The sequence below is a fragment of the Oryctolagus cuniculus genome, chromosome 11 (genome assembly GCF_051225735.1).
Source record: "Oryctolagus cuniculus isolate XC-2025 breed Fujian yellow rabbit chromosome 11, ASM5122573v1, whole genome shotgun sequence".
NCBI lineage: Eukaryota > Metazoa > Chordata > Mammalia > Lagomorpha > Leporidae > Oryctolagus > Oryctolagus cuniculus.
The window spans coordinates 90738799-90766272 of NC_142877.1; the positions used below are offsets into that span (position 1 = coordinate 90738799).

At 37.4% G+C, this 27474-nt stretch overlaps 2 protein-coding genes across 12 annotated transcripts in view; one reads left to right on the plus strand and one right to left on the minus strand.

Annotated features, from left to right (window-relative positions):
* Positions 1-4: 4 nt before the first annotated feature.
* RLIG1 (RNA 5'-phosphate and 3'-OH ligase 1) lies at positions 5-18335 on the plus strand. Of its 3 annotated transcripts, none has more exons than XR_016216233.1 (7): positions 5-292; positions 5692-5809; positions 8813-8908; positions 9909-10025; positions 12357-12554; positions 14770-15173; positions 16556-18335. XR_016216233.1 is itself a non-coding variant. In XM_002711377.6 (7 exons), exons 1-7 carry the CDS (start codon positions 203-205, stop codon positions 16742-16744), a joined length of 978 nt encoding a protein of 325 aa, XP_002711423.3. In that variant the 5' UTR covers positions 5-202; the 3' UTR covers positions 16745-18335. The 3 variants fall into 3 exon arrangements, 2 of the variants coding, with proteins under 2 accessions (XP_002711423.3, XP_089163688.1); XM_002711377.6 differs by having other exon boundaries at positions 15004-15173; XM_089307562.1 differs by lacking the exon at positions 14770-15173.
* Positions 16883-27474, minus strand: part of CEP290 (centrosomal protein 290) — a 91136-nt gene continuing 80544 nt past the window's right edge. For 7 of the 9 annotated variants that reach the window (XM_089307553.1, XM_089307552.1, XM_070052680.2 and 4 more), the window contains 6 exons: positions 27287-27459; positions 23827-23968; positions 21143-21216; positions 20458-20552; positions 18546-18625; positions 16883-17609 (listed from right to left, as the gene is read on the minus strand). In XM_089307553.1, coding sequence (XP_089163679.1) covers positions 17379-17609; positions 18546-18625; positions 20458-20552; positions 21143-21216; positions 23827-23968; positions 27287-27459 — 795 coding nt within the window. In that variant the 3' untranslated portion in view covers positions 16883-17378. Of the gene's footprint in view, positions 17610-18545; positions 18626-20457; positions 20553-21142; positions 21217-23826; positions 23969-27286; positions 27460-27474 lie in introns of those variants that run through there. The other 2 variants (XM_070052676.2, XR_016216230.1) reach the window with 2 other exon arrangements.

Genomic DNA, 27474 nt, shown 5'->3' on the forward strand with positions numbered 1-27474 from the left:
AGACGGCGCGGCCAGGCGGCTGCTTCCGGGCGTGCGTCCCCCCCCCCCCCCCTTGCCTTGGGCTGGACGTCGGGGGCAGCTCACTGGGCGCTGAGCCTGAGTAGGCTGAAGCTGGTGGCTGACGGCTGCGGGGCATCTGCCCGCCGGAACCCGGAGCTGTTGGGAAGCGCGCTCTCCGCTTGCATCGCCTCCTCGGCCCACCATGAGGCGCCTGGGCTCCGTGCAGCGGAAAATGCCCTGTGTGTTTGTGACGGAGGTGAAAGAGGAGCCCTCCACCAAAAGGGAGCATCAGGTACCGAGGAGCGCTGGCGAGGGCGGCGGGGCGCGGGGCAAGTGCCCGACAGGCCGGCAGATTCCTGTGGGCTTCCTTAGGGAGGTCTGGGGTGCGAGTCCTGTACGCCTTGAGCTTCTCCAGGTTCTTGTACCTTAGATGCAGGGGAGGGAACCTGCTAGAGAAGGTTGGTGATGAGGGGGTTCAAACTTACCTTGGCAGGGAAATCGAAACCTCACATCCTAAAAAAATGTTCCTTTCTTTCAGAGGAATCCCCTAAGTATTCAGATAATCACCGCAGCCCAGGGTTTACTACTTTCCAAGAGGGGTGAGAAAGTGGAGATGCTAGAAGACTCGCTTTACCTGTGGTAACCTGGGAGCCCATGGCAGTTCTGACAGCTAGCCCAATTAGGTCACCGAAGATCAGATCGCATTTATTGTTAGCAGCAATTACCTACGTGATTCTAACTGTTGTATTACTTTCGGAAGGTTTTCTATTTGCCTAGCAACGTGTTTCACACATAGTGGGTCTTTAGTGTATGCTAGTGAATGAATGGTAAGTAACCGGTATTCGGATGATTCTTTAATATGGGGCCAGGTCGTTGTCAGTATCATAGCCAGTTATCAGCTGGGTGCTTCCAACTCACAGAAAATCAACATGCCCATTTAACATTGCCTCCTTGCCCCATTTCATCATTGTTACCAGGCCTGCTAGGGTTACAGACTAAGAGGCCTTGAAGGCAGAGACAACCACCCCACCGCACTATCTTTTTTCACAGCTTCTAAGAACTGCTCCTGGGAACACGTGATTGGCACTAGAGGAATATTTGTTGAATTAAAAACTGAACCCTGGAGTCATTTCATGCTTGTTGCTTTTTGCCTCATTACTTCTCATCTTTCCATATTCTTTTCTACTAATGTCACTTAGATAGTTCTTAATATTTTGTGGCCTGCTTTGTGCACTGCCTTTCATCATGGCATCCAGAATGATCATCACCATGTTCTTTCCTAGTCAAAACCCTGCACTTAACAATAACTGTAGCAGTACTTGTCAGCCTTTTATTTTTTTATTTTTATTTTTTTAATTTTTTTGACAGGCAGAGTGGACAGTGAGAGAGAGAGAGCAGAGCAAAAGGTCTTCCTTTTGCCATTGGTTTACCCTCCAATGGCCACTGCAGCCGGCGCGCTGCGGCCGGCGCACCACGCTGATCCGAAGCAAGGAGCCAGGTGTTTCTCATGGTCTCCCATGGGGTGCAGGGCCCAAGCACTTGGGCCATCCTCCACTGCACTTCCGGGCCACAGCAGAGAGCTGGCCTGGAAGAGGGGCAACCGGGACAGAATCCGGTGCCCCGACCGGGACTAGAACCCATTGTGCCGGCGCCGCAAGGCGGAGGATTAGCCTATTGAGCCACGGCACCGGCTAGCCTTTTATTTTATTTATTTATTTATTTATTTATTTTTTTGACAGGCAGAGTGGACAGTGAGAGAGAGAGACAGAGAGAAAGGTCTTCCTTTGCCGTTGGTTCACCCTCCAATGGCCGCCATGGCCGGCGCGCTGCGGCCGGCGCACCGCACTGATCCGATGGCAGGAGCCAGGAGCCAGGTGCTTTTCCTGGTCTCCCATGGGGTGCAGGGCCCAAGCACCTGGGCCATCCTCCACTGCACTCCCTGGCCACAGCAGAGGGCTGGCCTGGAAGAGGGGCAACCAGGACAGAGTCCGGCGCCCCGACCGGGACTAGAACCCGGTGTGCCGGCGCCGCTAGGCGGAGGATTAGCCTAGTGAGCCGCGGCACCGGCCTAGCCTTTTATTTTTAATCCTTGACAAACTAAATTCATATGAAACCTTGTCATCTGGGGAGTGGTTCAGTCTAGCTGTGATTGCCGATTATGTGTGTTAGGAGATAGTAGTTTGTGAAAGTATCATCTCTCTGCAGTTGAGAATAGGTCACAGTGATGTTTATAGCATAATGTCTAGCTTTTTAATTAGAATTCAGGGCCTCCCATGCATCAGGCCCAATCTCTCTAACTTTTTCCAAATGGGGCCTCTGTGTTATCAAAGTCTGTTTGATTCTATGTATACACCAAGCATAATCCTGTCTATACATTGCTGCACGGGCTTTTTATTCTGCCTGGATCACCTCCACAGTGTTTTTAATTTTTCAGGTAGGACCTTCTTGATAAAAAAATCTTTGATCAATTTAATCATCCCAGTGATTTCTCTTACCCAGAAATTATAATGGACGGCCCAGTTGATACTCACTTATTTATTTTTTATTGACACATGCCTTTTTTTTCCAGTAGTAATCTAAAGTCTTTGATGACAGATGGAGAAGATCCTTGTGCACCTCTTAAAGTCTTGTGTTGTACTTTGTACATGTCGATAGTGAGGAGCAGTAGATAATTGATTCTTATGGAAGAACCATTTACATAGAGCTCCATGATCATGGAAATCTGCTCTGCAGTGAGAGAGAGAGAGAGAAAGGTCTTCCTTCCGTTGGTTCACTCCCCTAATGGCCGCTAAGGCCAGCGCTGCGCCCATCTGAAGCCAGGAGCAGGGTACTTCCTCCCGGTCTCCCATATGGGTGAAGGGACCCAAGTGTTTGGGCCACCCTCTGCTGCCTTCCAGGGCCACAGCAGAGAGCTGGACTGGAAGAGGAGCAACTGGGACTAGTACCCGGTGCCCCAACTGGGACTAGAACCAGGGTGCCAGTGCCGCAGGTGGACGATTAGCCAAGTGAGCCATGGCACCGGCCTTCCATAGGATCTTTGATAAAGAAAATATGCACATACAAGCATACACACACAAAACTCAAACACTGCTATTGGGTCAGACTTTCTGTAGGTTAAATTGATATTCTCTGATACCAATGTCATAAGTTAATGACAAATTTTCATTCAGCGTCTCTTAAAAAGCCCTGAATCAGTACCTGAATGGGGCTATTTTGTAGTTTACCTGACTCTATTTGAAATAGTGCTTCCACATTATTATTCTTGAGTTCATATACACCAGTATATTTATATTTTGCAGTGGTTTTTCACATTGTAAGATTAAAAGTTAATTAAGATTTAGACGATAAAGCAATGTATATGTCTCTCTCATAAATGAAACTGCAGATCAAAAAGTTGGTAGGAAACATAGAAACTGCCTTTCCTCCATCTTTGATGCTCTCTTGATGTGCCTTTTTGACAATAGAAAAACTGTAAATACCAACCATTAACCTCTGGTAAAATTGAAAGGAATAAGAAGTGAGTACTCTCAAAACAAAATCTAAGGAAAAATAAAAGGCAACTGATTCATAGTAGTTTTAACAGTAAAAGCTTAAGAGAAAAACAAGAATGAATCAAAACCAGCCTCAAATGTTGAATACTCATTTTGCAAAGAATTGGAACTGAAATAGTACTTAGGTGTACAATATAACATGTATGAGATGACATAGTGAATCAGCTTCAGTCATCAAGGCGCTGTATTGACTGGAGTACTCATTTGAGGTCTCAACAAGAAATTGTGCTAGTGAATCTTATTATTTATACACAGTCTGCATGGTCTAGGGCAATTCCTTTCATACTCAAACTTTGTTGGATGAGTACCCACAGAAACTTCTGTATTTATATTATAATGAGACTTGTAAATACAACATTCAAAGCAAAAGATTCATGAACCTACCTGGGGAAATCAGGTAACTAAAGAAAACTGTTGTCAATCTGAAGCCTAATTCAGAATCAAGAAAAAGATTTCTTTTATGGAGGCAGTTTCTGTTCTGCCTTCTTGAACATTTTATAAGTAAAGAAGTTAATGCAAAAGGCTATAATTGATATAGCTTAAAAATTTAAGTTTATTCGAACATAATGTCTAGTTAATATGAGAAGTCTCTGTAAGAAGCCATCGGGGTTGTTTCCTTTCAAGTGGATCATGTATTTTCTAAATGAATATTTGTTGAATTTTATAACATATCTTAATTTCTGTAGGTATAAAGCTGAATAAAGGAAAAAATTGTTCTGGAAATTAAGATGCTTTTAGTCGATGATCTGAAATTTTTCAGATAGAGATGCAGTAGCCATCACATTGGAGATATACTAATAAAAATCACTTTAGGAAAAGATGCATATAACTAATTTAGGCAACCTAACTTATGATGGCAGTGGACGGTTTTCAGAGATAAAATATTAAGGAAAGAAAAAGGCATTGTTTTATGTTATGCAGTTGATAAGAAAAAGCATGTAAAACAAATAAATCCAGAACATACATCTTTAGCTTTTTTTAGAAACTGTGCTGTACAAAATAGAAATTGATGTCAGTTATATTAAGAAGAAAAATGCACTGAAAAAGAGCTGAAATTATACTGGAAGTTTATTGGTGATTACATCTGGTTGGGGAGATTGTATATGATTTCTGGTTTATGCCTTTGTGTATTTTTACAGATTTTCTGTAATGCGCATGTGAGCATTAACTTTGCTAAAAAAGGCAAAGAAAAACCAAAACCAAAGTATGAACCATCTTCTGTACATCTCTTGCTGCTCTCTGAGCATGTGGCTCGAAGCAAGAGGACATCTCCAGATCCTTGCTAAGATTTACGAAGAACCGCATCTTAATTGAAAAATAAATTCTGTTTATAAAAGAGGGGGGAATTCTCAGTTGTTGAGAAGTAGGTTTATTCTTGGAAAACTGAAAATTATGATTGGCAAGTATTTGTACTGAGCCACCAGGTACACCCAGTGGAATTATTTAAGTTATTTAAACAGGTGACTTGGTTTTAGCTGCACTCAGCTTCAGACATAATGGTTTGTCCTCTGTTGTTCAAACGTGTCAGGAAATTTCCTGACTTGGTGCCCTTCTTTCTCTACATTTACATGGACATTCCTTCCCTTCAGATCTGCTCATTTGTTGCTTCCTCAGAGACCTCCTGTCTACCACATGTAACCTAGCACCTCAAACCTCTTTTTGTCTATTTGTTTTTCTCTTTAGCATGTAACAGACCTAACATTGTTTTATACATTTTGTTTCTCTTCCTCCTTTAAACTCAAGTTTCATCAAAGATGGCAGGTACCTTTTTGTTTACTTCTGTATTTTCAGTGCAAATTTTGCATTTTTGCACATAATTCTCAAGTATATGACTGAACATACTAAACACCAGTGTTAGGGATGCAGTGCTGTCTAGGATGTGGTTCCTGGCTTGGGTCATTGTGGTAGGTGAAGAAACATGTAAAGAACACAAATCGGTGTGGATAATCAGGTATTGCTCTGGTAGCATATAATGAAAGAGTTAATTCAGGAAAACTTCACAGAAATATTGGTAAATTGATTTGAAGGATACTTAGGAGATCATCTCTTGGAACTAAAAAAATTAAGAGCATTTCAGGTAAAAGTGTATGGAGACATAGAGGCTTTTTATCTTAAACCAGTTTTCTCTTTCTCTTTTAAGCCATTTAAAGTTTTGGCAACTGAAACTGTAAGTCACAAGGCATTAGATGCAGATATATACAGTGCAATTCCAACAGAAAAAGTGGATGGAACATGTTGTTATGTTACTACTTACAAAGGTAAAATATAATGTTCATTACAAGTTTTTCTTATTTTTCTTAATCACTTTACAGACTAAAATCTGAAATAAGGCATTTGATCTTCATAAACCTTTAGCAAAAGAAGAGTAGCAAAATAAAAAGGTCACAGTTGTAAAATTATTCGAAATGTTTTATATCACTGTATTTTTCTCTAGGGGGAGGGAAGGAGAGTAATGTTTACTTAATACCTAGTAAGGACCAGGCAATATGATACCTGCTTCATAGGTGTCATCTCTAATTTGCACAAAAAGCCTTTCACTTCTTTCAGATAAGGAATCTGAGACTCAGCCAACTCAATGATTTCTTTTAAGACCATATAGTTAATGAGTGGTTTAACTGGTGATGGAACCTAGGTTTGTCTGACCCTAAAGCTCATTATCTTTGCACTGATCCCACTGTTGTTTCCCTTGGTTTTAGTAGTATTGACATTATCTCCAAATTCACTTAAATGTACTTTAAAAGAGGTAGACATTCAGATGGAAATTATCAGCTATGTTAATAAAGATGCATTGAAAAGAAAAAATATTAATTGTGATTATTTCTGGGTAATAAGATTACTTCTCAATTCCAGCAAAGAAATAGAACACTTGGATTGCTCCCACTTTTTGGCTGTTGTGAATAATGTTGCTATGGGTGCACTATTCAGTGGTGTTAAGTATATTCATATTGTGTGACTATCACCAGCATCCATCTTCAGAAGTCTATAAACAGTTCCTTTCCCCATGACCCCCGAAACTAGCAATCCTGTCCTTGTCTCCATAAATTTGACTATTATAGAGACTTCATATATGTGGAATCTTTATATTATTTGTCTTTTTGTGACTGACTTGTTTCACTTAGCATAATGTCCTCAAGGTTTGTCTATGATGTTAGCATGTATCAGGCTGAATAGACTCAATTGTATGTATCTAGTACATTTCCTTTATCCATTCAGCCTTCAATATACACTCTGGTTGCTCCCACCTTTAGGCTGTTGTGAATAATGGCACTGTCAACAGGGGTAGGTAAATATTTATTTGAGGCCCTACTTCTGATTCATGTAGATATGTATCCAGAAGTAGAACTGCTACATCAAATGCTAATTATAATTTTAATCTTTTTAAATTATTTGTTTATTAGACAGAGAGTGACAGAAGGAGAGACAGAGTGAGGGTTTTGTTTTTTTTTAATATTTACTTAATTTATTTGAAAGGCAGAGTTAACATAGAGGAAAGAGAGGCCTTCTATCTGCTGGTCAATCCCCAAATGGCCATAACAACTGGGGCTGGATTAGGCTTGAGCCAGGAGCTTCTTCCAGGTCTCCCCTGTGGGTGCAGGGACCTAAGCATTTGGGCCATCCTCCATTGCTTTCCCAAGCACAGTAGTAGGGAGCTGGATCAGAAGTGGAGCAGCCAGGACTTGAACCAGAGCCCAAATGGGATGCTGGTGCTGCAGGCAGTGGCTTAACCAGCTACATCATAGTGCCAACCCCATGAGAGAGATTTTTCCATCCAATGGTTCACTCTCCAACTAGCTGTAATGGTCATGGCTGGGCCAGGCCAAAGCCAGGAGCTCTGCATTCCATCTGTTTCTCTCACATGGTGGCAGGAAAACAAGCACTTGGGCCATCATTTGCTGCCTTCCCAGGTGCAGTAGCAGGAAGCTGGATAGTAAGCAAAGCAGCTGGGACTTGAATGGCTACTCTGATGTCTTACGCATGCTGAAGTCACAAGCAATGGCTTAACTCACTCTACCACAATGCTGGCTACCTAATTTCAATTTTTTGAGGTGTGACTGTACTGTTCTTCATAGTGGTTGCATATACTGGATTCCCCTCAGTAGTGCACAAAGGCTCCGATTTTTCCATATGCTCATTAGCACTTTTGGTTTATTTATTTTACTTATTTATCTTTGTGATAGTGGGCATGGATGTGAGTGAAGTGCATTTTTTGAATTTATTGGTAAAAAGAACAAATGACTCATTGAACCCAAAATGACATAATTTTAATCTGGTTCTTTATATTATTTATCTGGAACTAATAAGTAATATATCTGAAACAAGGTCTAAGAATGTTTTATAAACCTGATTATATATTTGAAGGAACTATAAATGATTTTGGGTATTATATATAGTAAGAAATGTTAATGTGCATCATTACGTGTGATTTTGTATGATGGTAACAGTTAAGGTTGGAATTTAACTGTAAAAGAAGACTCAAAGAACCTAAAGTCACAATGCCTGCAAATCTGCATTACTGGTAAAATAAACATAATATAGCAAATATATTAACAAGTAAGCATGTATATCACAGGCAACAACTGTCCAGGTTAAGGGATCTGGAGAGATCAGGCAAAAGCTATATTGTTCCCTGCTTCACGGTCCTAGCAGGACACACTTCCTCAGGTCGGGAACCATTGATGTGTGCGGGCAGCACCCAAGAACCAGGGAATCCAGCTGGGGATTTTTGGTGATCATAAAGGCACCTCCCTGCTAGGTAACTAGCCCCAATGGCACAGCCTTTTCAGCGTCTCACTGCAATCAGGTGCAACTCATCAGTCTCACCTGTAGCAGCAGGGAATGCTGGCCCAGTGCCCTGGAACTCCTCAGAGCCTTGATTAGGAAGCAGCCCTATTGAGCCAGGAACTTCTCCCAGGTCTCCCCTGTGGGCCTTTCCATTTTGTATAAAGGTAACCCTTAGTTTCTCACAATGCTAGTTACTAATAAAATAACTGCGGAATGTCTTTATAATAAATGGATCATATATTTTTTTTCATCATGTTTTAAATTTCATTTCACATCAATCTTTAGCCAGATAAGTGTTCTCATAACATAAATTGCTAGGTGGAAAGTGTCTTAGACTACGTTTCTCTTAGTTTTGTAGGCTTGCTTTTTCTATTAGAGTGATGACCCTACCATTTATTGAAAAAATTCTAATCTGAAATGCTTTCAAGGTAAGTTTGTTTGCCACTTGTATGTCTCATTTTTTATTACATTTTTTTTAGGTCAGCCATACCTTTGGGCTCGACTTGATAGAAAACCCAACAAGCAAGCTGACAAAAGATTTAAAAATTTTCTACATTCAAAAGACAATTCAAAAGGTTAGTGTTTTAGCATTTCATGACTTAAATAACTGAAATTTATTGCTTCTTTATTTCTTTGGTATTTCTATACTTCTATATAATTTAAACAGTTAGCAAAAAATTATAATTGAATATTTTATATATAGAATATTTTCAAACAATATTTTAAAATATTTTCCTGTTGTTTCCATGACTGTTCAGTACAGTGTGAGTCTGTTTTATTAAAGCATACAAATTTTACATTATAGTGACACATTTTGATTTTGTCTGCATAGGGGAAATATGTAATTTTATAAATCAGATACAAATCTCAACTACTATTTTTAGCTACATTGAAGTGCCTTTTTTTTTTAAAACAAGTTGGACTTCTTTTATGTATTTATTTATTTATTTGGAAGGCAGAGTTACAGAGAGTCAGAGAGAGAAAGAGATCTTCCATCCGCTGGTTCACTCCCCAAATGGTCGCAACAGCTGAAGCTGAGCGGATCTGAAGCCAGGAGCCAGGAGCTTCCTCTGGGTCTCCCATGTTGGTGCAGGGGTCCAAGGACTTGGGCCATCCTTCACTGCTTTCTCAGGCCATAGCAGAGAGCTGGATACAATGTGACACAGCCAGGTCTTGAACCAGCGCCCACATGGGATGAGCAGTGGCTTTACCTGCTATGCCTCAGTGCCAGCCTCTCTAAATATTATATGTAGTAGATACACATATCCCTGTATATCTGTATGTATTCATGAGTGTAATTTGTTTATATTAATAGTACATTACAATTCATCATAAATGTACATATAATAGAATATTGGCTAGTTTAGTTAGACTCTTAAGCTCTATATAAAAATGGCAGTATATTCAAAATTGAAGATTTAAAGTGCTAGAACTCTAATGGTAAGAGGTATACTGTTGTGAAAATAAAGAGTTTTTTCATATCTGGTATTACAAGCTTTTATTAGCTATTCTCATTTTGAATCTGTTCTGTATATTTTTTAAATTGTCACCACATAGAAGATTATCTTTTTTTAGAATTTTTTTGGAATATTGAAGAGGACTTCAAACCTGTTCCAGAGTGCTGGATACCAGCGAAGGAAATAGAACAGTTAAATGGGAACCCAGTGCCTGATGAAAATGGACACATTCCTGGTATCATGAAATCTCTTCCTAAATTCAATGTGGTTGTTGTGTGTGTGTGTGTGTGTGTGTGTATGTTTTAAGATTGATTTATTTGAAACAGTTACTAAGGGAGAGAGAGAGAGACCTTCCATCTGCTGGTTTATTCCTCAAATGGCCACAACAGCTTGGGCCACATTGAAGCCAGGAGTCTGGAATTTCATTGGGTCTCCGACATGGGTACAGGGATTGGGCCATCTTCCACTGCATTCCCTGTCATTAACAGGGAGATAGATTGGAAGTGGAGCAGCCAGAGTCTGAACTGATACCCGTATGGGATACTGGCATTGCAGGCAGAGGCTTAATCCCCTGCACCACAATGCCAGCTGTCACCCAATTTTGTGTTTATTAATGTAAAGAACAAAAGGTCTATGCAATCTGAAATTACAGAATTTAATTTTAATCAGGCCCTTTTTTTATACTTTAGAGCAAAATCTGAATTTTTATCTAAAGTCTAAAAATTTATATCAAAGGTATTTTATATCAGTGTCCTCACAGCTTTAGAATAATTTCTTTTTATTTTATTTTATTTTTATTTTTTGACAGGCAGAGTGGACAGTGAGAGAGAGAGACAGAGAGAAAGGTCTTCCTTTGCCGTGGTTCACCCTCCAATGGCCGCCGCAGCCGGCGCGCTGCGGCCGGCGCACTGCGCTGATCCGATGGCAGGAGCCAGGTACTTCTCCTGGTCTCCCATGGGGTGCAGGGCCCAAGCACTTGGGCCATCCTCAACTGCACTCCCTGGCCACAGCAGAGGGCTGGTCTGGAAGAGGGGCAACCGGGACAGAATCCGGCGCCCTAACCGGGACTAGAACCCGGTGTGCCGGCGCCGCAAGGTGGAGGATTAGCCTAGTGAGCTGCGGCGCCGGCCTAGAATGATTTCTAAGATGGACCCATTGCTAGCTGTATTCTATGAAAATTAATTAAGCTTTCAATGAGAATAGCTCTGAAGTTCTTATTAGGAGAGATAACATGATTGATCTAGTCTGAAATGCTATTTCAGTAAGACTTTACCTTTAGATTAAGGATAACCTAGGGTAGATGTGTATATTTTTTGTGAGGACCCAAGAGTGTTTCAATGAAAGTGGTTTTAAACAAGTATCTCACAAGTAGTTTTCCTGGAGATGAGTAAATTTTTCAGAGGTATGCTACATTATTATGGGCCCAATAGGCATGTCCTGAGTGCCTATTTTATGTGCTATTTTATACTCTTAGCTTCTAGCAATATTAAAATGAAGGTCTGAAAATCTGTCCTCAGTGATCCTTTACTAGGTGTTGGGAGAAATCAACTATGACTTAAAGACCAACATGAGTGAATACACAGGGTGCAAGTGAAGATGAGAGGAGGAATTCCTATAGCAACTTGGGATTAAAAGAGGCTTTTAAGAGGAGTTGACATCTGTACTGCATAGGAACCTGGAAATTAGCTGGGAGGGGGAAGGTCAGTTTAGGAAAATTCCCTGAAAATGGGAGAGCATGGACTATTTTGGACATTTTATGTAACACTTCATTGCAACTGGAATGTTTAGAGTATATGACATCTTGAGGAGCTTATAAAGTTGAGGTTGGAGGTGTGTGTGGAATGGACCCAAATCTGAAAGGCCTTGTATTTCATCTAAGGAGTTAGAAATTTATCCTGTAATGATTTTGCAGGGGTACAGCAGAACTAAATTTAAATTTTAGAAATATAACTGTGGTCAAAGTGAGGTGGGTTTCACTGTAAGCCAACAGACCAGCAAAGATGTTATTATAGTATTCTGTGGTAAATGACAGCCAAAAATATAGTTGGTCACAGCGGCATATACTTATATGTCGTCGTTTCTCTTTCTAATGAATTTTCTATAGTGAGGAGGTTTATTCTGGTAAAAGTGAGAAGGGGAATAGCATTAACAGTCAATAAAAATGGAATCAATAAACTCAGCATATAGTGTGGAGCAATTTAATACATTGAAGAACACTTACTGCAAATACTCTGTCCCTGAAATTGGAAAGAAGGTAGAAAGAAAATGTTTAAAAAGTTTCAAGGCTGTATCTTACAACAGATGTCAGTCCTTGCAGAAGTAGGGTGAACTTCCAAGGAGGAGAATGCTGGGTGCTCTATAGTGGAATAGTCAAATGGGTTAGTACTTCAATAGAATTAAAAAATGAGCTCTTATGATTTAAAAAGGGAATTAAGACTTAACTTTCCCACTGATTTCCATAGTGGGTATGATAGAACACCTAGAAAATTTTCAATGAAAATAAAAATTATCAGTATCAAACTAAGAAAACCAATATAACAAAACTATTTTTTTCTTTAAATGATAGGCTGGGTACCAGTAGAAAAAAACAACAAACAGTATTGCTGGCATTCCTCTGTGGTTAATTATGAATTTGAAATTGCCTTGGTATTAAAGCATCACCCTGATGATCCTGGACTCTTGGAAATTAGTGCAGTGCCACTAGCAGATCTCTTAGAACAAACATTGGAGCTTATAGGAACAAATATCAATGGAAATCCATATGGTGAGTGAAGCCTCTAGTTGAGTTTTAATAATTTGTTACTGTAATAACCACTTATCAAGAGAACTGTGGTCAACTTGAAAAATAAACACTGTAGAAGTTTCCCTTTCAACATTTGTTATTTTGTCTTATTTTAAATTTATATAAATAAAAATTTTATGTATTTCATATATACAGTTTTAAGAGCATAATGATACTTCCCACCCAACACTCCCTCCATTCTAACTAGGATGAGAAACTTCATTGTGGTTTTTATTTGCATTTGATTGGCAACCATTTGCATCACCAATGTCTAGTGCAGTTTTCCATATGATTGTTGCCTATTTGTGTGTCTTTGAGAAATGTCTACTCACATCATTTGCCCATTTTTAAATTGGATTATTAGGGGTTTTTGGCTCTTGAATTGAGATCCTGACTTATTCTGCATATTAATCCCTGTCCAGTGGGTCCTATGTAAATATTTTCCTCTGCCCTACTGGTTGTCTCTTCACTGTTTCTTTTGATATGCAGAAGCTTCTTTGTATGACATAATCTCACTTGTCTAACTTTTGTTGCCTGTGCTTTTGGGATCTTCTCCAGAAAAAAAATTTGTGTATAATAATGTCTTGAAGTGTTTCCTTATATTTTTAACAATAACCTATGAGAAGATCTTGAAGGTTCCAAAACATGATGACAAAGAGTGGGAAATGTTAATAACCCTGATTTGATCAGCATGTTTTGTACACTTATTGAAATATCACACTGTACATTATTTATATTACATATAATATCCATTATATAATAGATATTAATATAATTATTATATATTCTATATTACTATAATTATTAGTATATTATATTATTATATATGTTAATCAAAAGTTTAAAAAATTTAAGGAGATTGAAAGCTAACTGACTTGTATTTCACATATCAATGTACTTATCTAATTATACTGTATCCCTAAATATTTACAATTTTTTTAAAAACCATACACTAAAGAAAAGATTAGTTAAAAATAGTTTCTTAACATTATATCCATTTGTTAATGTTATGTTCATAAAGAAATTTACACAAATAACCATTTTCATTTATTGATCCAAAAGGTTGATTTTTTCCCCCTCATTCTCTTCTGTAAGAACCTTATACAACTATGTATGAAAAGTAATTTCTCAGGTATAATTTTTCATTGCTTTTTAAAAGTAAGGTGAGATGCTTGAAAATGCACTTACCATGGCTACCTAATCATTTTAGTATTAATTAAAATAGTCAAGAATAAAGAATTTTGGTAATGCAGTATTGACAATAGCTAAGATAGAGTCAACCTAGATGTCCAATGACTGATGAATGGATAAAGAAAATGGTGCATGTATATGCAATGGAATATTTAGCCATGAAACAGTGAAAGCCTGACAATTGCAGCAAAGTGTATGGAACAATAAGTCATGGTAAATCAAATAAGCCAGACATAGACAAATACTGCATGTTCTTTCTCATACATAGAAATTAAAAAAAAAAAAAGGTTGATCTAAACTTATAGTAGTTCTAGAGGCTAGGAAGTTTAGAGGGAGGGAAGAAAAAGAGGGGCTGGACAATCAGTACCAAAACACAGAAGTGGTAGTTTCAAGTGTTCCACAGCACAGGGGGAAACTGCAATTCAAAATAATATATGCTGTATGAAGAACTAGAAGATAGGAGCTGCTAACAGCAAACATAAAAAGAAACAGAAATGCTAACTGCATGACTTCATCAGTTTAAGCATCTATATGTGTTAAAATATTATGTGGTATGCCATAAAAATTGTACAAGTATTATTTGTTAATAAAATTTAAAAGTAAAAAATGTAAGAAAGGAATTGACAGTGAATACCATATCAAGAATCAGAATATATATATGATGATGAATTGAATACTCTGAGGACATTATGGAGTATTGATAGGGGAATGAAAGATGGACATAAGGTCATTAAAGCTATAACAGCTAAATCCTATATAAAGATGAAAGGAGATTGATTAGCAGATGTACAGAAGCTAAGATAGTAATTATACAAGGTATCAGATAGAACATGGCTGTTTGGCAAACACTGAGTGATAGTTGATTGTGACTAATGGGGCAGAACGGGGATTGGCAGACTTTCTCTGTAGAATGTTAAATAATAGTTATTTAAGCTATGTGGGCAGTACTTAAATGAATGGGTGTGGCAGAGTTCCTTTGAAACTATTTTCAAAACTTGTCCTGCAGGTTTGCTACCACAGCACAGAGTACCCAGAGGTGGAATTTAGATGTTTTGGAGTACAGGTCTACATTTGAACGAGAACAGTACCTAACACACTTGGATTATACTCTCTTCAAGGAAACCAAATGAACTTTTTTATTCCTAAATGTTTAGAAGACACTGGATTTGAAAGAGTAAAACTTTTCATTCTTTCTGAGATCCTTTGAATGAAATGGCTAATGGCAAATTTTACCATTTAGGGTTAGGAAGCAAGAAGCATCCATTACATCTTCTTATACCACATGGAGCATTTCAAATAAGAAATCTTCCTACATTGAAACACAATGATCTGTTGTCCTGGTTTGAAGGATGCAGAGAGGGTAAAATTGAAGGAATAGTATGGCATTGCAGTGATGGCTGTTTAATTAAGGTAATAGCAAAAAGTAAACTGTGTATGGGGGTGTTAATGTCATCTTACACCAAAGAAGAGATGACACTAAAATTCTCTACAAATTGCAGCAATTCTGATTTGCAATAAAGAAACTAAATGTCCTCATCTCACATGCCACCATGTTTATATGCTAAAACGGTGTTTCCCAATGTATGTAATATCAGCTGTGCTTCAAAAATAAAAGTGCTATTACATGTCCCTTCATGGAAATTCATGCTATACAGTAGTGCTCTTTGAAATATCCTGTACTTAGTTTTAACTCAGCATCTGCCACACTTATTTGGTAGAATATGTTGAATAAAAAGAGTGCCAATGTGAAATGGCATATACAAGCCGATTATCCCTGACCCAGAATGTTTTAGAAGCACAGATATTTCTGATTTTGGAATGTTTTGGGTTTTAGAATTTTATAAAGAGTTTACCAGTTGAGTATTCCTAATAAAAAAATTTGAAATCTAAAAAGTTTTAAAATCTAAAACTCTTTGAGACCAGATGCTCAACTTTTAAATTTCTGATGTTAGAGCATTTCAGATTTTGGATTTCTAGATTAGGGATGCTCAACCTAATCTGTCCCTGGGGCTTGTCTCTTTAGTTTCTCACACATACCCGAAATTCATCATGTTCAAAACTGAACCCAGTCTTAATGACCTGACTCCACAAAATTTAATGAAGTAAAAAAGCTGAGTAGTATTTTAAATCCCTCCTTCTATTACTTTATATATATGTATCAGTTCTTAAAGATTCTAGTCTGTTCAATCTGTGACCTTCTCCTGTACCACTTGGCTGTTTAGTCCAAGATTCATGCTTGAATTATTTGATCACCCTCCTACATAATATCTTTCTATCTTATTCTCTATTCTTCACAAATAATGAGAATATCTTCCCTGTATAAAACTGTCGAGTGTACTTTTACAGAACTGCTGTATACTCCTATGTCCCAAACACACTCATATTTTGTTATTTATAACCATATTTAACTACTTACAGTTAAAGCAAAACCCACCATTCTATCACATAATATTCCATTTGATTAGAGTGCTTCTCTTTCTGCTAGCTTCTATACTCAGTAACAGACTCCTCACTAAATTTTTATGGAGCCCCTGATTATTTTCCTGGTAGGTTTCCAGGTACTGGAAATATTGTGCCAAAAAAACAATGTCTCTGCTTTCATGAAGCTCACATTCTAATGGGGGAGATAGATAATAAACAAGTAAATATGTAACATGTCAGAAGAACAACTATGAAAAATAAAACAGGATAAGATAAAGTGGAGCAGACAGTACAGTAGGCACTCCAAATATTTTAAGTCAATGAAGACAATATCTACAGGCTAAAGCTAATATCCTTTTTTCTCTTTACAGGTCCATCGCCATCATCTTGGTTTATGCTGGCCAATTCCAGATCCATATATGAATTCAAAACCAGTTGTTATTAACATGAACTTGAACAAATATGACTGTGCCTTTGATGCTAAATGTTTGTTTAATCACTTTTCAAAAATAGATAATCAAAAATTTGGTAGGCTTAAAGATATAATACTTGATGTATAAATTGAAATGCAATTAAAATTAGCTTTATTATTATTGTATTTGAATCCTAAATATTCTGTAGTATTCAAGAAGGTAAAAATATCATGAAACATCAGTGTGTCTCCTAATATTTGAAGAAAAGAATTTTCCAGATGGAAATACTTATTCAAAATTTTATTTGGCATCAATAAATTTTAACCCTGGACATAAAAATATAAATAACAGTAAACTCCCAAGCTTGTACAAAGAATAAATTCTGTCCACTGTAGCTGGGTGATAATTTAAGGACAAAACTAACAGGATTTGAGAATCTTTACATATATATATATATTTATATTTAAGTATATACAAAACCCCAGTTTTAAATGTTAAAATTATTCATCTTCATACTCTTTAAAAAACTTAATCGAAACAATATGAACATAGAGAAACTATTTTACCATAGCTTATTTTCTACTTGAAATAACCTAAAAGTGTTCAAAATATACTTTTATAATAAGTTAAAAATTCCATAGAATTTTATTTACTAAAAATTCTATTTTACCTTTGTAAAGGTACAGTGTAGAGAGGAGGAAATATTTCAGTTGAGATTTGCTTAATTTCCAGAATTTTAACTTGTAAAGTTAATAAATAAAACTATAGTTACTGATGGTCCTTAATAAATAGGGAAATTATCAGGACTTCCATCTTCACTTTCAAACTGTTCAGAACAAGTAACAGGACTAGTTAATTCAACGCCAAATTGCTCAGAAAGTTTTTTTAACTTTTCTTCTAAGAGAATATTTTTTTTCACTTCTTCCTTGTAATTATACTTTAGATCTTCAATTTCTTCAAAAAATGAAGGATCAAAATTTTCCAGTTCTTTCTTCAGCTTTTTTATTTCCTCCTAATAGAAACATATTATCTTTAAAAGTCATATACATGAATACAGTTTTTGGTTTGAACTAAATACATTTAATTACAAACCTGAAAGCCAATGTAACCTGAATAGTCAATTATAGTTATATAGGCAGAGGTATTTTCTTAAGATTGTTAATAAGGTTTCACTGTACAATACAAATAAAATAACTTATTAACTGTCAAATGATCTATAAGTTATGCTAGTCTTTGACTAACAATTTTTCAGCTTTTAGATTATGGTGGTATTTAATCTTTCACATTACTTTCAGATACTCAATGAGGAGATGAAAAAACTAAACATTCACAACATGGATATTGTTCTGGTTGAGAGTTTTTAGTTTAGGTTTCATGTGTATTTCCTTTAAAGTATCTAATTTTTAATGAGTATTGATCAACTGTTTGTAAATATATTTATGATCAGGGAAATCCTGGGACTTAAGACTGGCCAAGTTAGGCATCTGCTGAAGACAGATAATTTGAGCTTTAATCATTATTTAGAATACCCAGTCATTACTTGCTATTCTATTACCATATCCATATTGTTTTGTTCACTTACATTGCCCTAAAAGGTATAACACGTAGTAAAATTTTTTCAAGGAAACTATGACCTTAAGAGAAGATACCTAAGAAGGAAGTTGAAGACACTGTTCCCAAAACATAAATTAAGAAAGTACAAGGTATATTTGCTACAATTAAAAAATATACTCTTCAATCCTTTGTTATGTGTGTTTTTTAGCTCTTGTTTAATATTTTGAACACAGAGGAACATAATGAACTTTGTAGTAGCAAAGTCAGATACTGTAAGTATAAAATATAGTTCCAGTTTTTAGGATGCATCCTTAAAAAAGCTCAAAGATGATAATCATGAAAAATAGCTATTTTCATAAAACATTACAAAAATTAGATATAACTGAACAATTACCTTTAAATGCTGCTTTTCTAGATTTGCTGTTTTAAGCTGTACCTCTAGGTCTTTTACTGTTTCCTTTAGTTGATCAGCATCTGCCAAAAAATTATGAAAATTAACCCCAGCTTTTTCCCACATGGAGTAAGTTCATGATAAAGGATTTGTTGCAGACAATAAGCAGAAAACTTATAGAACCTAGAGCCTGAAAAATATGACATCTTATGGTTGAAATCCTTTTCAGGCTGTAAATACCGTATGCTATAAAGTATTTAATTCCATAAGAAGTTCCTGGCTTTGGCCCTGGCCCTGTCCTTGACATTGTGGGCACCTGGGGGATGAACCAGTGAATGAGAACTCTGTCTACCTCATCCTCTGCTTTTCAAATTAAGCAAAAAAAGTTTACTTATAAAATTAAAGGAAGCTCTAAGAGGAAATGTTTGGTACAAATAATAACCAAAGGATTAATGGTGTTATTATATTAATAAATTATGCATATTGATAAGAACATAAATTTGACAACTGAATGAATAATGTTAAATCAATCAAGAAATGTGGATATTCAGCGGCCAGTGTTACAGTGGGACAAGCCACAGCCTATGACACCAGTATCCTATACAAGCAGCAGTTTGAGTCCCAGCTGCTCCACTTTGGATCCACCTCCCTGCTAGTATGCGTGGGAAAGCAGTGGAAGACAACCCAAGGAGCTGAGCCCTTGCCACCATGTGGGAGACCTGTTGTAGCCATTTAGGGAATGTACCAGCAAAGAGAAGATTCCTTCTGTAACTCTGCCTTTCAAATAAATAAATTTTTTTCTATATAAACATCTTTTCTGTTTCAACAGCAAGGTCTTTAAAAAAATTTATTTATTTGAAAGAGATTTACAGAGAGGCAGAGGCAGAGAGAGAGAGAGGGGTCTTCCATCTGCTGGTTCACTTCCCCAAATAGATGCAACAGCTGGAGATGCACTGATCAGAAGCCAGGAGCTTCTTCCTGGTTTCCCATGTGGGTGCAGGGGCCCACACACTTGGGCCATCTTGTACTGCTTTCCCAGGCTATAACATAGAGCTGGATTGGGAGTGGAGCATCTGAGACTCAAACCACTGCCCATATGAGATGCCGGCACTGCAGGCAGCAGCTTTACTTACTATGCCACAGCAGTAACCAGTGTCTGGTGGCATGTGCCATGTCAAGGCCCCTGAGAGCCCCAACTGTCCTTACTTCTGGGAGGAAAAGGAGTAGGAAGTCCTATTTGGCCACAAAGCTAAGCCTGTTCCTCCAATACAGCTTTTACTTTAAATTCTGTGTTGGGGACAGTTCTTGAGAACTTGCCAAGAACAATAAAGTTGGTGCTTTGCTTCTCAAAAAAAGGTACTGATTCTGGGGTTATACATACATTTTTAGTGAGTATAGGAATCTATGAATAATGAAGATCAATTATACATTGAACCTACTTACACACATTTTATATGCATGTATGTGTTAATGTGCACACATGCACATAGGTATGTGGAAATGATTATAATCACTTGAGAATGAATGGAAGAGGATAGACTACTTTGTTAAAGGGAAAAAGAATCTAAGTAGTAGTTGTTAAGAAAAAAGTTTTAAATGTAACAATTAGTAAAGAGGGATTAAAAGGAACAATATTTAGCAACTGGAAGCAACCGTCCTAATCATTGCTTAGCATTATATTGGGATTAATCTATAATACAAGGAGAAAAACCCTTGAGTACTTGCTACTCTTATAGTCTAAATAATTCAAAGGGCTTAATGGGGATATTTTTATAGCATGGTGATAATGGCTCTCAAACTTCCTACCAGGGATCTAATTTCATAGGGAAACATAATTCATAATTCTGAATAAACAAAAAAAGGCAAACCCTAATTCAAAAACTCGGGGTAGCTAATGTTTTGGAAGACATGTTACCAGATACAGCACTTTCTGCTCCACTTTGGTCCTTGTTAGCTTCTATCTGTTGGATTAATTCTGCTTTTTCTTTATCCAGTTGGCTATTAGCTAATCTGCAATATAATGATAAATAATATGATGAACAAAAACACATTGCTCCACAAAATACATGGGCATTTCTTATGATTTAATATTACACTACTCAGAATGTGTTAGCATTTATCCAAATAAACGTTCATTTACTCTGAATGCTGCATTCTCAAACAGCATGTAATCAAAAGTCTTCATGTTTACTCAGTTATTGATGCTACTTCATTTTCAAGAGTAGTGTTCTTGTAAGAGAAGCAGAATGAAGTAGGCTGCAGAGACTCCTGGCAGTAAAGAATTACTCGCTCTGTCTTTCATTAGTATTTGCCTTTCAGAAGCTAAGGATTAATTCACGCTATACGGTTAGAAAAGTTCAACTAAATTACAAACTAGAAACTCAGATTGGATTTACCCTTTTTCCCTAGTACCTATTAATGTAAAAGACAGACTGTTAGATTGACAATAGAAGGACAGAATAAGGACCTGGTGAACTTATTAAGCAACAAAAGTAAAAAAATTCTAGTCTCTCATTAGTAGCAAATCTGGTTATACAAAAATGGTTTTAAAAGAAGAAGAAAAAAAGAAACCAAAGTAACCATATGAGTTTATAATGTACCTAAGAACTTGAAGCTCCCGTTTAAGGTCTTGCTCTGTCATAACACCATCAGGAACTTGTTTGAGAATCTCAATCTTTGGACATAATGAAAAAATAGAATATACAGTTTTGACAGGGAAATAAGAGGTTTTATAAAACTATACATTTTTAATATAGTATTAAAAGTTAAAAGTTGGGTTTTCAAAAGCATACATAAATCTATTTCTATGTTCACTTCAGATGAGCCTTCATTTAGGAAGAGACATGAAGTGTGGGAGTGCCTGTCAGATTTTGGGGTGAAAAGTATTGTAAACAATAGAAATAAGCAAGCACTTGAAATCTTAGCTGTTTTGTTCAAAGGACTGAGGGAAGATTAATGTGGCTAAATAATATGAATGAGGGTAAAAGCAGAAGATGAGACTAGAGAGAAAACTAGGTGCCAGATTATAGATGTCCATATAGGTTATGAAAAGAACTTTAAGTTTTACTAAGGTAATGGAGAACCACTAGAAGATTCTGAGGATGAGACTGATAGGATTTGGCATGAAATCATATCAGGGCATTATTGTAATTGTTCAGGTATGAGACAATAGCCTGCACAAGGCTCTTAGTGATGGGGGCCAGTGTTGTGGTTTCAGCAGGTAAAGCTGCTGCCTGTGATGCCAGCATCCCATACGGGTGCCAGTTAGAGTCCCAGCTGCTCTACTTCCAACCCAGCTCCCTACTAAAGGCTTGGGAAAAGCAGCAGAAGATGGCTCAAGTGCCTGGGCCCCTGCCACCCACATGAAAGACCCACGTGGGAAGAATTCCTGGCTTTGGACTGGCCCAACTCTAGCCATTGAGGCCATCTGGGGAGTGAACAAGAAGTTGGAAGATCTCTCATTTCTGTCTCTCCCTCTCTCTCTCTCTAACTCTGACTTTCAAATAAATAAACAAATCTTATAGTGTTCATTTCACTTTAACAGGTTTCTTTTTTGGTGCTCAGTTGGTTGTCACCTATCAAGGAGAACAAGTGGTATTTGTCCCTTTGGGACTGGCTTATTTCACTCAGCATGTTTTCCAAATTCCTAACAGGGATCACTTTTCAGTTAAAATTTAAACACCTAAGAATAATTGTGTGTTAATTACAGAGTTCAACCAACGGTACTAGAACAAAAAAAAAAATACTAAAATGGATAAAGTATTACATTGTACATCAACCGTCAGGACAAGAGCTGATCAAAGAAACGGTGACTTGATCAGCCTTCACCCTGACTGTTGATGAGCAACTTAATATGTTATCCCTCTTAGTATTTTTTTTTGTTTGTTCTACTTAATACTTTTGGTTGAATACTGTAATCAATACACAATTCTTCTTAAGTGCTGAAACTTAACTGAAAAGTGATTGCTGTTAAATATAAGAGTGGGAATAAGAGAGGGAAGAGATGTGCAATTCGGGACATGCTCAAGCTGACTTACCTCAAACGGTAGAGTTAGAAACATACCAGGGGATTCCAATTCAATCCCATCAAGGTGGCATGTACCAATGCCATCTCACTAGTCCCTGTGATCAATTTCTGTTCACAATTGATCATAATGATAGGACTAAGAACCAAAGGGATCACATAAACAATAATAGTATCTGCAAATACTAGCTGATAGAATAAAAAAGGGAGAGAACGATCCAACATGGGAAGTGAAATACACAGCAGACCCATAGAATGGCAGATGTCCTAAACAGTACTCTGGCCTCAGAATCAGCCCTTAAGGCATGCGGATCCGGCTGAAAAGCCCATGAGAGTATTTCAGGCATGGAAAGCCAAGACACTCTGGGGGGAAAAAAAAAAAACCTAAATGAAAGATCTCCACGAGTGAGATCCCAGTGGAAAGAACGGGTCATCAAAGAAGGAGGTACCTTTCTCTGAAGGGAGGAAAGAACTTCCACTTTGACCATGGCCTTGTCTAAAAATTATCAGAGTCAGTGAACTCAGGGGGCTTCCATAGCCTTGGCAGCTCATGACAAGAGCCTAGGGTGATTACTGATGCCATAAACAAGAGTGTCAATTTGTTAAGTCAACAACAGGAGTCACTGTGCACTTACTCCTCATATAGGATCTTTGTCCTTAGTGTGCTGTCCATTGAGATTTAATGCTATAACTAGTACTCAAACAGTATTTTTCACTTTATGTTTCTGTGTGGGAGCAAACTGTTGAAATCTTTACTTAATGTATGCTAAACTGATCTTCTGTATATAAAGAGAAACGAAAATGAATCTTGATGTGAATGGAAAGGGAGAGGGAGTGGGAAAGGGGAGGGTTGCGGGTGGGAGGGACGTTATGGGGGGGAAGCCATTGTAATCCATAAGCTGTGCTTTGGAAATTTATATTCATTAAATAAAAGTTTAAAAAAATAAATCTTAATAAGAAAGATTATTAGTGATTAGACATGCTGAAAAGTGGTCAGATTTGGGATATATTTTTAAAATACCACTAACACGAGTTGATGAAAAATGTGAAGAATGAGAGAAACAGTGAAGTCAAGGATGACCCAGAGTTTCTGGCTGAAACAAATAGGAGTGGTATCACTGAGTTAAATTGTGCCATCCAGTTAGATGGCTTCTATGGGAAGGATTAATCAGGAATTCATTTTTATCTGCAGAAGACAATGCAAGAAAATTCTTGAGATATGAATTATTTTATCATGTAAAGAAAAATCACATTACTTGCCTGTCGTTCAAGATCTTCAGTGTATCTCTTAACTTTCTGTTCTCTCTCTGTTGCTTCTTTTACAAGTTGCTTAAGATCACTAATACTTTGATTTTTTTTGGCAATATCAGTTTCCAATTCTTTCAACTTAGTTTCATACATCCTAAAAGTATAAAGAAATATAAATAGCACAGACATGACAAATGAGTTTTTTCACTGATTTAAAGATCCGTTCAAATTACTGCACTAAAGAATCCTAATTATAGTGTTTCTTCTAGTCAAATCTTTAGCTGGATATTTATGTAGCATTAAAAGGAGATAGCAAGTGATAAATATCCCTAGTTAATAAATTACACAATTAAAATAAAGGCTTTAGGTGTTTTCTATGATTTTAAACAAGGATAGAGACAATTTGGTCATTGTAAGTTTAAATCTAAGACCTTGTTTTCAGTCATAAAAATAAGAAAATACATAGTTAAATTCACTAGAACATCAAATTTATATTACTAGATAAAAAGGATACAACAGAATGGGAGAAAAAGTTTTGCAAAAGCACAATTGAGAGAGGCAGTATATGAATGAAGCTTATAAAAATCTAAATAGATTTATACTCACTTAAGAAATGATTAAAAGTTTAAGAAAATCCAGATTCCAAAATAAATTTTTTAAAAACTGATTCAAACAATTTTACAAGCACATCATAACTATAGCAGGACAATGCATACAATATTCAAATTTTTCCAGAGAAAGAAAAAGAAGGAACATCTTCTGGCTACGTTAAAAAGGCTAGTACAACTTTGGGGACAAAATCTGGGATAGACAAGACACAAAAAGAAAATTAGATTGTCTAAATATGCTCAAGCAGATTTTGCTACATCTTAGAAAGTTAGGTTAGAAGACGTTTTTAAACTAACAAAGATTATCTACCAGAGCTTAGTGGTGAAATATCAGAAGCTCGCTCCTTCCCTTCATCCAATTCTGTGTTCAAAAGTGACTCAAGCAGAAGGTTTCTCTGATTGTCTTATCTAAAACAGCCCCAGATCATCCTGGCTGCCCCAGCAGTCAGCTTAAGACCTGACACAAAATAGGTATCAGTAAGTTTCTTGAGTAAAGAATAGAGCAATTATAAGGAATTTAGCATGAACAAGACCTGTTTCATGGGTCCCCAAATAGATAACTGAACTGCTTTTCTGAATGAGTTACACAAATCTCAGCTCTAGAACTTAGCAAGAAAAAAAAAAAAATGGTGGACTTAGGGAACCTGGAGGTCCAGATCAGAATGAGCCTTCTCTCAGTCAAGAGGGTTCTACATGGACTTCTGTCTTCTTCAAAATGGTTTGAAGTCCTATTCTATGTTCAGTAAACCTGAATAGTTCTCAGATTAAAAGCACACAAATAACCTAAAATACATTCATCTTCAATTATGATTACTACCATCATTTCAGCCAACTGCTCATAAACCTTATAAATGTTTTTCATACTAACAATCTCTCCTACAGCCTCACAGAGCCCTTTTAGAAGAGGAAGGACATCGATCCCACAGAAGGGATATAATTTACTTGAAGTCCTAGTCAGAATTCTGTCTTTCTAAGCCAAGGCAGCTACCTGGCTCTCTGCAGGAACTTCGGCAGGATAGGCCTTTTAGAGAGAACATCCAACGTGAAGCTTATAGCCTAGCAGTAGCATGTACTTTGTAAATATCTGTTGAATAAATAAAACTCATAGTGATTCTGATTTTTTTCTGGATTCATATGTGGTTGAAGAAGAAAATAAATGAATAACCAACAAATCAACTGATAGGTCTGCTGGCTGACAGCCACTTCCAGGGTCCAACAAGAACAAAGAAACCCCTTTCTCCCTCAGTCTATCACACTTCATTCATTTAACTCTGTTGCCAGTTCTAACAGAGCAACTGACTGTTCCTAGTTTGCAGATAGGAAAAGTGAGGGTTAGGAGGTAGCAGAGTAGATTCTGGTCTTAGGACAGGAGCTATGGACTTCTCCAGGACTGCACATCTACTATCTGGCTACGCCCTAATATACCTGTTTCACCTGTTTATTTTCCTCCTTAGACTTGGCTGACAAGGGCAAGTGGAATGTAGCAGCCCCACTATGGGACTTGCTTCAGGCTGTCTGCTAAGATACTCATCTTAGTTACATTGATGGTAGTTGCTATCTCACCTCTGATCAAGACCATTCCAAATAGTAGGTAGTGTGCATGTAGTTCTCAAAGACACACATGGAGATAGTAGATAAGGATGAGGGAAGCAGCAGGTACCCTAGACAGACAGTAAAGAATACCATTTCATAGAGGACAACTTTATATGGAAAAGGACATGGGCAGGATCCCACTAATCACTATCAGGCTCCTGGACATAACCGTTTAAAATTAGAAATAGGGGCTGGAGCTGTTGTGTAGCAGGTAAAGTCACAGCCTACAGTGCCATCATACCATATGGGTGCCGGTTCGAGTCCTGGCTGCTCCACTTCCAATCCAGCTTTCTGCTATGGCCTAGGAAAGCAGGGGAAAATGGTCCAAGCCCTTGGATCGCTATACCCACCTGAGAGACCTGGAAGAAGCTCCAGGCTCCTGACTTTGAAACAGCCCAGTTCTAGCCATTGCAGCCATTTGGGGAGTGAACCAGAGGATGGAAGATCAATCTTTCTCTCTCTCAATCTCTCTCTCTGCCTCTACCTTTCAAATAAATTAATAAATCTTTACAAAATAAAATAAAATTAGAAATAGGAATGACATCAGAGCCTTCTACTGACTCAACAGTCATGACAAACCCCCTGTGGTTACAGTGGCAATGGGCATCCCAATATTTATTAGTGAACTCCCATCACCTCTATAGCTGCAAAGATTAGTCTCACACAGAATAACCCCACATACTTGTAGATAGAGGTAAGCAGAGTTGGAGAAAATCAAGTACCAGAAAGCAGAGGACAATAAGACACCAAAGTTGCTGCTGAATTCATCTACTGGGGCTATCTGAAGAGAAAGTTGCTCAGGGCTATAACTCCAAAACCACTGGTGAGATCCTGCATGCCACACATTATGACAAGAGTTCAACTGCTCCTGGCTCATATGAACTTGAAGTAGAAAGTGAACACAGTCAAGAAGAGGAGGCTGAAGGTGGAAGAAAACAGCAAGAGAAGCTGGACAACGTCAGCTCAGGCCCATGGCTGACAGCAGCTTCGTTATGCAAACCCAGCCCTAAGACCTTGGCCCAGCCTCAGTTCTGCTCTGTTCCATGGCTTGCCCCATGGTCAGTGCTACTAGTCAAGCATTATAAGGAAGAAAAACAAACTCTCCGGCAATTCAAGGACAGGAGAAAAAGTGAATCCTATGTTAAGTAACAGAACTGTTTATGAAAAAAAAAAAAAAACTAGATTATTCTGAATAATGTCATCTTTGAAAGCATGATGTCAAAATTAAAACTAATAAAACTTCATATAAATTTTAAACTATTTGTCCCTACCTTGTAATGACAATTGATTTCCAGCTCTTCCTGTCAGCACCTTCAAGCTGTGGCCCTCTACTTTCTGCAAACTGTAATTTCTTTGCAGTCTCTTCTAGTTGAGCTGTCATCTTCTCATTTAAAATCTCTAAATTATTCTTCGCTATCCGTAATTTCTCTGCAGCTTCAGTTTCCTATCATTACAAGCT

Excerpts from the sequence above, each read along its gene's own strand:
- RLIG1 (XM_002711377.6), top strand. The coding sequence starts at position 203 with ATGAGGCGCCTGGGCTCCGTGCAGCGGAAAATGCCCTGTGTGTTTGTG. Across the intron at positions 5,810-8,812 it reads TTATGTTACTACTTACAAAG|GTCAGCCATACCTTTGGGCT; the intron begins GTAAAATATAAT and ends CATTTTTTTTAG. Across the intron at positions 10,026-12,356 it reads TGAAAATGGACACATTCCTG|GCTGGGTACCAGTAGAAAAA; the intron begins GTATCATGAAAT and ends TTTAAATGATAG.